This window comes from Astatotilapia calliptera, chromosome 14, assembly GCF_900246225.1.
Source record: "Astatotilapia calliptera chromosome 14, fAstCal1.2, whole genome shotgun sequence".
Taxonomy (NCBI): Eukaryota; Metazoa; Chordata; class Actinopteri; order Cichliformes; family Cichlidae; genus Astatotilapia; species Astatotilapia calliptera.
In genome coordinates, this window is record NC_039315.1 from 5072147 (window position 1) to 5083879 (window position 11733).

Consider the following 11733-nt stretch of genomic DNA (forward strand, 5'->3'; position numbering starts at 1 on the left):
TTCTGTATAGTTTTTCATATTTATATCCTGTTCATAGCCTGTACATGGCTTGTACTCACTACAGCCTGTACATACTTATAGTTATAGAATATTCACAACATACTTCATACCGTGTACATTATAACATACCATAATAGACCCATTTCTGTAGTATACTTACATATCTATACTATTGCTAATATATATTGTAATATATCTATATCACTAAAGCACTTCTGGATGGATGCAAACTGCATTTCGTTGCCCTGTACCTGTGCATGTGCAATGACAATAAAGTTGAATTCTATTCTATTCTATGATGCTTATACTGAATGTCATCTGCATACACCGTAAATTCCTCATTTTGAAACAAATGGTATGTGAAAATGGAATATATCAGAAATTCAAAATATGACAATTTAGAAGTGATGCAACAAACAGACAAAGGGGAGTGATGTGACGCTCATACATTAGCGCTATATCATGCAAGCCCACACTGCGTTGATTTTATTTCAACTTGCACGCAAGCCAGTGAAGCACTGTCCCAGAAACACATATTGGCAACAAACAGTGAACAGTGAACAGTATTAAACAGATTATTGTCATGGTTGGCTGTGTGGCAGGCAGGCAAGCAGGAGTGGTGGATCCAAAATGCAGGACTCAGACACAGAAGTTCAACTTAAAGCGCAGCTTTATTGCTGGGAAAACCTCTTACTAAACTAAACTCACCAAAGGACAACAAAAACGCTGGTGGACTAAAACACTGAAGCAGAAATACTGAACTGGAGCTAGAGCTGGAAACAAAACACTGGTAACACGGAGGCAAAACACACACAGCTTGTTGAGGGTACGACGCAACACTGACTCAGAGAAACACAGGGACTAAATACACTGGGAAGTAACGAGGAGAATGAGACACAGAAGGAGAGCACAGCTGGGGGAAATTAGAACTGATGAGACAAGCAAAGCAGGACACATTCACATAAGACACGGACCTACAAAGTAAAACAGGAAGGATCACACAGAGACGCAAACTTGACACAGTGGAGACAGCAACTAGGAAACACAGAGACATAAACCATAAGGCAGAGGACTCTAAGAACCGAGAGGCACAGAGGGGAACTCAAACATGCAGACACAGACTTACACAGAACAGAGGGGACATAGAGAAACATGAAGGGCAAGGGATCGAAACTAGAAACTCACACCAAGTACAATAATACAAAAATCACAAAGAACTAAAACGCTGGGTCAGGAGACCCAGGACCCTGACAATTATAGTGAGAGGGTCACTTCAACCACATTCAAAACAAAAGTTTCCCACCTAAAATATCAGCACTTGTACGTGCAGAGAGTTTTGATGCTTGGATATGTGCAGCTCTGTGTTTTTATGAGGGACTCTGGATTAGTACCTGCAGTATAATACACACTGGAGTGTTTATAATGAGGCTTGTCATCATTCAATCTAATAAGGACATTGTTTTAGGAAAGATGCTCCACTGGTTTTAATTTACAGATAAAGGTTAGTTTACAGCTTAGCTATTTTATCGCCTGTCTAAATGTTACATAATATCTTTTCCACTGGAAGTCTGCAGAATACGTCAGTGGTGGACTTTGCTACTGGTAACAATATGGAAAATGTACAATTTAGCATTTTAACACCCAAGAAATGCTCCAGCTTTTTTTTGTCCTGTTGGATATTGAACATTGATTGTAAAAAGACTGATTACCTGAATCTTAAACCTGTAATTCGTTACAACAATCTGGAGCCAAAAGGGAAAATGGTCTTCAACAGGTAAATTTAAATGCACTGTGATTGGGTGACTATGTGCTGTCCTGTTTGAATAAGAAGACAGAAACTGTGGAGCTCAGTGGCCTCTAAACCACGGGTGGCCCCGAATCCCACCGGGTCTTTTCCAACTGCAAATTTCGGAAGTGTTGCCGCCGTGCGCCACTTTAGATAAAAGCACCAAGCAAACAGCATCATGTCCAAACCATTGAAGATGAGAGAGATAGATCCCAGTGTGTTTCCTGCCCCTTTGAGACATCAGATGGGCAAAACAAGGCACACCCGGAGGCGTTAGCCTCTGGACAGGAAATGCCTCTTATAAACAGAAGTTTGTTTTTATTTTAAACGATTGAATTTTCACATAGTGAAAGACAGTCACAGCTCAGGTTAGCTTAGGATAAAACACACAAACTATAAGCATCTTATAATTTGAACAAACTGACACAGTTTAAAAAGACGTAAAATAGTAGAGGTAGTTTTTGCAGGGAAGGAAGGAACAAAGAAAGGTTTTGATTGGATGTCTCACCAATTATTTATACTTATTTTCTATTTTTGATTTTTTTTTATGTATATATAGATGCATGTGCATGTATATGTATTTATAAGTGTGCGTATCTATGCATACCTATTTCTATCTGTGCGTCTTTTTGGTGTGTTATTGGGCTTATACAATAAATTTATAGAAAGAAGAATGTAAACAAGGATTTATGAGCGAGAAGGAAAAAAACAGGAAGTAAAGTTACTAAATATTGAAGATGGGGTGTGATTAAATAACCTTGTGCTTCTCCCCACTCCTTCCTTATGTTTTATTGTGTTATTTTACCATGTTTAAAATAAAGCCTCAAAGAAAAGCAAAGCAAAACAAGTGTACTTTCAGGTCTTTTGTTTACAGGAGTCTTCCTTCCTGTAACATCCTCTCAGCTCTCTGCGTGCACCAGAGGAAGTTCACCCTGCATGTACGTCAAGTGGTGTTTCCTCATGAGGTCTCCCCCATGAACTACCCCGTCAGCTCTTAACCCCACTTGACCCCTTAAATGCCGGTCTAAAACTGACCCCACCCATAACTGCAACCACCACCCAAAATCTGTCGCCAGGAAACTGCTATCATCATCCATCATTTCATTTCTGACGTCATTTATTCTCAGTTCAGTGTGGACACACACATCCACACACAGTAAATGTGTTCACCTAAACCAGTGGAAAAATGAAACCATTTTAACCTTTAACCTTTAGGGCGCTGGTGCAAATGTTGCTGGAAAGAAGAATCTGCCTTCTGGTTTCGCTGGTCTATTTTGGTGTTGTTGTCAAAGATGTAGCTTTTATCGCCTAAAATGTCCAGTGCATGCATTATGTAATCCAGAGGGACTTATTTGTTTGTGATCTTCAATCACAGAGTGGGTGTGCTTTGGCTGTGATACCTCTGTACCCACTTTAAGCCAGCGTACATACCAGGCTGGTAAGCGGTGAAGTTGGACCTGGGGGCCAAACAGATCCTGTGACCGTCACACTGCAGCTGTCACTGTGTGTAACATTAAGACAGGGACTACTGGAAATGACTGCGTGCTCTGCAGCATAAAGACGTACTAGTGCGTACACCAGGAGCTTGGTCACTTGGTGTTTTTACAAAAAAACCTTGCTGGGACATGAGTAGTTTACTGACAGTTGTTTAAAAGAGCAGTAAACTACTTACAATGTTGAGTGGTTTATTTATGATGAGGGCACTCTGTTATGTGGGCTGAACAAATGGCACTGCCAGATACACGGTTAAAATAAGTGCTCTGATTAATTTTCAAGTGTTATTTCTCTTGGGTCTCTTGACAAAACTCCCTTATAAACTTGGAGCATAACGACATGTCATGCTGCAAATAGTTACCATAAACCTCAGTGAATACTCGAGTGTTTGTAACCAGCAACTGGCATGTTGGAATAAACACTAGCAGCAGCTGTCTTACTAAAACTGTCTTTGCATTTAAACAGCACACTATTGTTATGCTCTCCAATGTCAGCAAACTGGAGTCTGCAGGCAGCTCCATAAACTATTCTGCCCAGCTCTCAGCAGCTCCTGAGCTGCCAAATGTTAAACCAACCTTTCAGAAAGACAACAATGTGTTTTCAGGCAGATTTATAGCTAAATTATACAGACGCAGAGCAAAAAAAGGGGAAAAAAAACACTGCTGCTATTCCATAACACAGAGTATCAGGAACACATGCTTTCATATTTGCTCTAACCAGCAAAAATCTTCCCCATCTTTTAGCACATTTTCCTACACAGCAACAGACTGGTATCCACAGACTGCAGTGTTGCATGAGCACAGACTTTATTAAACCACATCCACACAGCCTACCTTAATTTTCAACCTCAGCGTGTCCTCAAAGGTGACAGGCCCTCCACCTGCAGCAGCAGCAGCAGCAGCAGCAGCAACAGAAGCAGAGCTTCACTCTCAGGCTCGTCCTCTTCTCTTGTTCTTATGACTCTTTCACACTCACTTCGTGTTGGTCGGCTGCTGTCATTAATTTGTTGTTGGTACTTTTTTCTCTTTTCCCCCTCTCTTTGCTTTAAACATTTGCCCCTTGTCACCAGCCAGCCTGTTGCTCCCCTCACTGAAAGCTCAGGCCTGGCCAGTGCCCCATCTCAAGGAGGGATGCATGCAGCCACCCGATTGGCTGGAGGGTAGAGCTATGCCCCCATATTAGGGCACCTGGAGGTGGGGCTGAACGACCATAGTAATAAAGGAGGGAGGAGAAGAAGATAACAAAGTTTGTGTCATAGTAGACTGCAGGAGCAGCGAGTGTTTCTCTGTCTCTCAGTGCCTGCTGCAAGCTATTAAGACAGTGAATGAGAAGAATTGGAAAGATGAACTTTATCATCTTAAATCTAAAAATGAGAACTTGTTAAAGCTTGCAGAATACATGATGCCAATTATTTATAATTATGATGCCAAGGAGATAAGCAGACTTAACTCTTAGCTTCTATAGAGAGACCCCTTTACTTGTTTTAAAGAGGAATGTAAATAATGCCTATAACAATACTGAGTTAATGATATATCATTTCTGAAACACAGACAACAGGCTATAAAACAAAAGCTCAAAGGTCACTCTTTTTACTTTGAAAACACTCCTCCTACTCATCTGCTATCCAACTGCACATTGCTGAGCTTGCAAAATATGCCAGAGTTATTGATCTTCCAATAAGTTATAATGACTTAATATGCAAGAAAAATGGGACTGTTTCCAAAGAAAAGTGTATTGAGTTTGTGTAAGCGCCTGCTGTGTGACATCTGAAAGGTGGATTTTCTTTCCAGCAAGACGCCAACTGTTGGTTGCTTCGGTGTTTCAGCTGAGCCAATATAAACAAGAAAACAGCTCTAATAAAAACTCAGCTCGTCTTTGCTTCCAGTAAGTATCAGGATGAATTTATCAGTGAGTGATGTTTCTCCCTAGAAGCTATTTTTATCCCAAGTGGCTGAAAATAGGAACAGCAGGCCTTGGATCTTGTTTTAGAGAAAGTGTGATGTATTTCAAGGAAGCAGCTGCTGTTGTGAGCTGGATGTTGTGTGTGTATTTATATATGCTTGTCTCTGTGTATTCCTGCCTGAATTTGAGCATTGCCGTGTGTGTATGTCTGTGTATTTGTGCATGTCTCTGTATGCTTCCTTGAATTCACTGATGATTTGCAGTAATCCAGCTGGTTGCAGAATTTATACATGCCAGCTGGCGAGCCAAAGTCCTCTCAACTGTCATCTAGAAACCAAAAGATTACCTGCTGCTAAACTCTCTTTTCCTTTACACCCACTGAGCTGTTTGGGATTCAAGGATCTTCAACACTGTGGATGTTGTCCAAATATTAATGCAGTGGCACTGGGAATGTTTTTCTCCTCTCCTTTCAGAAGCATTAAAACATCTACATCTACACTGACATTTTCTAAATAAATCATTAACAGTATTATATAAAAAAGTTCATATTCACTCCATATTTCCTTCCCTTGACATCCCCACTCATCTGAGAACTTGCATGTTAGTGTATACAAACTCATACTTGGCAGCTGCCACTTACAGAAGAGATCCAAGGTGGCACTCGTGCAAACCAAAACACAACCAACAACTTCACACTCACTGAGGTGAAACGAAGTGGAGAGGCGCTCACTCCAGTGGAAGTAACTCAGCTGCATAAAAGGAATTTGATCCTGGAAAGTAAACAACTTCATCAACCATAGCTGCAGGTTCCACTCCTAAATGCTTAGCGGTATGTAGGATAATTATGCAGATCATCACAGCTAAACTCTCCAGAGAAGGTGCTCCTACCCAAAGCATTCATAGTGAATATATTAAATGGACTGGTTCTGATATGCGCTTTTGCACTCAAAGTGCTTTATGCAGCATGTTCATTAACCTATTCACACACATTCATTTGTAAGCAACTCCGATGAATGCATTGGGAGCAACTCAAGGTTCAACATCCAGTCCCATGAAGACTGGAGCAGCCAGGGATCGAACTGACAACCTTCCAATTAGAATATGACCCGCTTCCTGTGCCAAAGCCACCATATAATATTGTTTAGTCCAAAGACATGGGCTACTGAAAGAATGTGAAAAGGGATCACGTAGTGAATAGATGAAAAGTAAAAAAGTAAAAAGACATGCTCATGGTTTACTCACATGAAAAAGGAATTCATTTTCAGTAACTGCATGGCTAAATAACCCGAGGAGCAGAGAAGGAGGGATACTGTCCATACCAAATAATCAGCAATAACAAAGTATGTGAAGAAAACTTTGGATTTAATTTACAACATGTAGAAACAGGCATCTTGCTGTACCACCTCCAAAAACATTTCTTGCCAAGCCTTCTTTTGTCCCAGAAGGTGAATTAGTTTCACTTGTAAACAAAAGGGTCTCACCCTCTAGTGAACTTTGTATAGTAGAATTATTAATTGGAAATGCTAAAGGTGTCTTCAACCAAAGTTTATGTTTTCTCTGCCTATGCTCCTCCTCTTCACCAAGTTTCAAGAAATTTAGTTTAGTGATTTGTACAATTCTCTGCTTACACACAAAGACAAGCAAAAACACTGAGAGCATAATGCTCAGCCTTGGCTCAGGTGGAGCAATTTAAAAACGAAAATGTTTTGGTGAACCGATGAAGTTCATGGATACTTGAATAATACAGTCCCTGCACACCTGCAGGGCAGCTACACACCTCTGCTCTGGACTGTGGATATGACCACACAGCATTGGGCTGACATCTTTTTAATTAGCCAAAAAAACAAAATACAACTGAAAACACCTGCAGACCATTTAAACCTCCACTCAAAGCCCAGAGCTTTATAACCCATCACCTGCACACCAACCACGTAACCCCCATAGAGCCGACCCAACCAACCAGCCCATAGCCCTGCAGATGAGCAATAGCTATCTGCATTTCCAGTAAGCCAAGCAGAGGTGGGGTTGAGGGGGGGCTTGCTGTCAGCGCAGATCAGACAGCCAACACTGTGTCAGCTAACATGGTCATTGTTGCATTTCAGCTCCAACACAAAGCCAGGATTTAGATACAGAGAAGGCCGGGGATCCTGAATCAAGGGCAGGGCCAGACAATAGCGGGATGAAGGCTGAGAGAGAAAGAAAGTGGAAGGTATCTGTAGGTATTTTACTTTGTAGTAACCCGGTCTGAAGGATTACATAGTCCTATGTCAGAAGTATCACTGAGTAAAACACATATTTCTCCTAATTTCAGCAGAAGCTTTTCATAAAACAGCAACGATCTGCTGATATGATTTTATGTTATTTGGACTGAGGGATCAGATAGAGGAGAGCAAACACGGGAGTGAGGAGCGGTGCTTCTAGAGTGGGATGGGGGTGGAGGAGGCGAGACGGGGCGAGGTGTGGCACTGGGCACGAGGTCCCACCAGACCCACAGTTATGCCCTCGTCAGCGCTTAAATGGGCCAGGAAACTGGAGCAGGCAGTGTGTAGGTATGTGTGTGTGTCAGTGTGTGTCACGGTAAAAACATCGTCTAACAGCCTGTCTGCGTGCATGGGGGTGGGGTGCTGGGTGATATCATAGCTACCACTTCTCAGAGGTTATTACTTTTTAATTTATGCCTGCTGCGGCTGCTGAAAATACCAGTTTCTGATTGGCTGGAAGTCATCCATGCACATTATACATCTTATTGCCTTAAATACAGTTCTGTTTAGCAGTTCAGCTGCCATTAGAGCATAAAAACATGATATGGCTTGAAATTTAAGTAACAGTTTAAAAATACATTAACATATCAATACAAGTGAAAACTATTCTCAACAGACATTTCTGCTTGAGGTTAGATGTTCTTCCAGGTGGACACGATAAACATAACCCAACCTGACCTTCAGAGTGAAGATGCAGTCTGACAACAAGAACATTTATTTTAGATACATTTTGCAGGACTTTCAGACAGATGTAGCTGTATGTGTTAGAAGATTGTTATTGCCTATTTCTATTTATATCTGCCACCGTGTCTCTTTCTTGGTATGTCCCATGGACAGTAGCAGAAAGTCCCCCACACAGAACAAAACAGGCATCAGTGACAACAGATATGACATCGATTAAGTCAGTTACAGCATGAAAAGAGGTGGCTTGCATATACAGAGCAAACGTGTGCTCAATGCGATACCCAACTGGATGAGAAGAAGGGTATCGTCTCAGTCTGTCTGGACTTACGTCATGCTGGATTATGTGTCTTGGAAACACACAGAGGAAGCAGATTGTTGCTGTTCTCTCTCTCCTACATGTACACACTTCATCAGCATGAGCAGATAAACTAAACAGCAACTGGAAAATGTTATCAGTGACAAAATGCTCACTTCCTTCCCTCAGCTTCACCTTAACTTGTGACCTGATGACCTTTCACCGCACTGACCTGACCTGAGGGTATTAATAGAGATGGGTGTGAAGGATTCAGCAGCCTTTGAATTGCATTTTGACAAAGATTGATTGTTGGATGTTTTTATGACATTTTATGAATAGGTGGATCTGCAAAAAAAAAAAAAAATAGAAAAAAAGAAAAAAATAGAAATGTGCTTTTGTTGGAATGTTCATCTTCTGTGTTTACAGGTAAAACAAAAACTTGGTTGGGGCTGTTCAATGCACAAAGTATAAGCGGTAGTGGGTACTTCATAGCCCAAAATTAATGTAATCATTTACAACTTTTATCATATGAAAATTGATAAAAGCAAGTAGTGTACAAACAAAATGGCAACTACATTACAAAAGAAAACTTGTCAAGTGACACAAAAATCTCAAACAACTGTTAGACTTCATTCATCAAATGCTTACATTACTGTGATCTTGGCACATATGAATGTATCAGGTTAAAGATATTGTTATTCTATTACTAGTTTCTTCTGCTTATCTTCCCTCTAATTTGTTATTATGTAAAAGAAAAAATACATCTGACTAAAATTTTTATTCTAATTAGGATAATTTTGCAAGTAAAGCAAAATCTGCTGATTGTGAAGATCCAAAAATGTAAAACAGTCTTGCGAGTCTAACTAGAAAGTACGTACGTAATTGTTTGTAACAAGGCTGATTCTAATAATGTGCAGAATACAGTGTGAATGAAACAGAGTTACATGTAACAGGATACATTTTGACTTGCTGCCTGGCAGATCTACTAACAGCCAATGAGTCACTATCAGCTTGTCAAGCTGACATCATTTTTGTTATTTTTACAGCGATTTACAATGGGCAACAACAATTTTATGACCAAGCTTTGGCCAAAGTATCACCAAATACTGAACAAGAACAAAGACCAAATCACCATGCAGCCCACATCTTACGACTAAAAATCCAGAAAGAGCGATTCCTGTTTCAAACAGCATGCAGCAGAGGCTTATAACTTGAAATCAACCCTCACTATTTTTAAAATTTAAGCCAAAGTACAATATTTTCATTAATCACAAACCAGTTCTGATGAACTTCAAGGTAGGTCCAAGATAAGATGAACTAAATTCATCCCAAAAGTGGTAAAAAATCTTATAAACAAAGACAATAAAAAAGCAGAAAAGTAAAACCACGGAAGAGGATGTTAATCCATGGTAATGAGCCTCAATTTCATTATCATAATTTACTCCAGATATTTCTTTAAACTAAAGTGAATGAAGTGGACAATTCTTTTTCCAAATGTAACTTTTTTATTTTAACCTACTCACAGCCGGAGATGGTCCTAAAGCTTAACAGAAACAGTAGAGAATCATTCCTTTGATGATGAGCAAATGTAATTTAGTATAAAATACATTTTTTGCATCAAATACAAAGTTTGCAAAATATTTCCAGGGAGCTTGTGTTTCTCTGGGCAGTAAAGCAACACATAACTGATTCATCCTGACCTGCATCGGAGGAAGGTGTCCAGGTGACTCTGAATATTCCACGCAGACACTCACACATGGTCCACAGTGGGAATCCGAAGGAGGAAACACACCGGTGGAGCAGCCCAAGCGCAGGCTGCGGGATTGGAAGAGCTGGGAGGCAGAGCTGGGGGAGGCAGGTGAATGTTGGAGTTTATCCAGGGGTCCTTTTGACTGTTTGGGCCCGAGGGAGACTGAGCTACATGCTCGGCATCGACCACAAACAGAAAGAGAGCAATTGAGAGAGGGTGGAGAGGTCTGAGGGCTGGGAGATGGATGGATGGGTGGAGAGATGGATGGATGAATCTATGGATGGATGGTAAATGGATAGATAGTGAATGGTGAATGGAGCTACAGGAGTATAGAGGGGCCATCTTAGTGTATGGACTTATAAATGTAACGATGGCTAAAATCCCTTTTTCTTCTGCAAACCACTGCAAAGATGGGAAATAGATGTTGAATATGCACATATGTGTAAGTGTGTGTGCATGTGTTTGTGAAGGAAGAGTGACACCACTGAGATAAGACAGAATAGGGGCGTATTAGCACTAGTGGACAGTCAGCAGTTTGCTTCGACCCATCATAAAGCCCTGCTCCATTGTTTGTGGTGCTGGAGGCTTTAGTTGTGGCCCAGCAGGGCCTTGTTACTGGGCTTAGAGGGGCTGGACACTGGATACCAGTCAGACACAACGACACACAGTCAGTTGGACAACATGACCTCTGCTTATAGCAGTTCATTACGGAGTGGTCAGGAAACTCACTTAAAAGCTAAAGGTAGTTATTGCATACTGCAGATATATACAAGATATATGGTAAGCGGGTGATGGGTTTATTTCTTAACTTATCATTAATAGCACTCTTTTGTATATTTATATACCAATACTAGCTTTATTTTTCTTAAGAGGACAGATACATAGAAGCTAATTGGGAAGATGTCCTCAGAGCGTCTTGTAATGACAAATGATACACAGGACACAGGAGACAATAATAAAATCCAAATCTTAAATAAAAAAGTTCATGGTGGTCGGGTGGCAAACTAACCAGCTGATGGACAGAGAAAAAAGACAGGCAGAAGGTTATTTGTGCAGAGAACATAATGAAGCAAAATAAACAAAAAAAGTATGGCCCAAAAAACATTGAAACTCAAGAAACTGCTGAAATACCTCAACATCTGGTTGTAACAACCCAATCTGGTCAGTGACAGGGAAACACCGAGGGGAGAATGTTTACTGGGGAGAGGGATTAACTGATTGGGAGCAGGTGGTGCAGAAGGTGGGAAAACTACCATAGCAAGGAAGGGAAATTGAAAGCAGTATGAAATAAAACAGGAACACTATTACCTTCAAAACAATTACATATATGTGTAACTACTCATAATGGTGCTTAAGGTGACACAAAGAGAATTACAGAGCAGTGAATGTGTTTGGATCAGAGGTAAAAACTCTCAAAGAAAATGAGTAAGATTGACTTATAGATAATTATAAACTACTTTTGATCCTAACATAATATGTTCAAGCTCGTTCTTTAGTAAACTGTTATTATCAGAAATCAATATTTCCGAGTACTACCAGCTACAGACAAGAGTTAGTGGGA

The 11733-nt window shown here is 40.5% G+C and overlaps 1 protein-coding gene across 2 annotated transcripts in view; it reads right to left on the bottom strand.

The window, feature by feature from the left end:
• prx (periaxin) overlaps positions 1–10195 on the bottom strand; it is a 51263-nt gene extending 41068 nt beyond the window's left edge. For both annotated transcript variants that reach the window (XM_026193203.1, XM_026193202.1), the window contains exon 1: positions 10123–10195. In XM_026193203.1, the coding sequence (XP_026048988.1) occupies positions 10123–10180 (58 nt within the window). In that variant the 5' untranslated portion in view covers positions 10181–10195. The remainder of the gene's footprint in view (positions 1–10122) is intronic.
• Positions 10196–11733: the final 1538 nt, after the last annotated feature.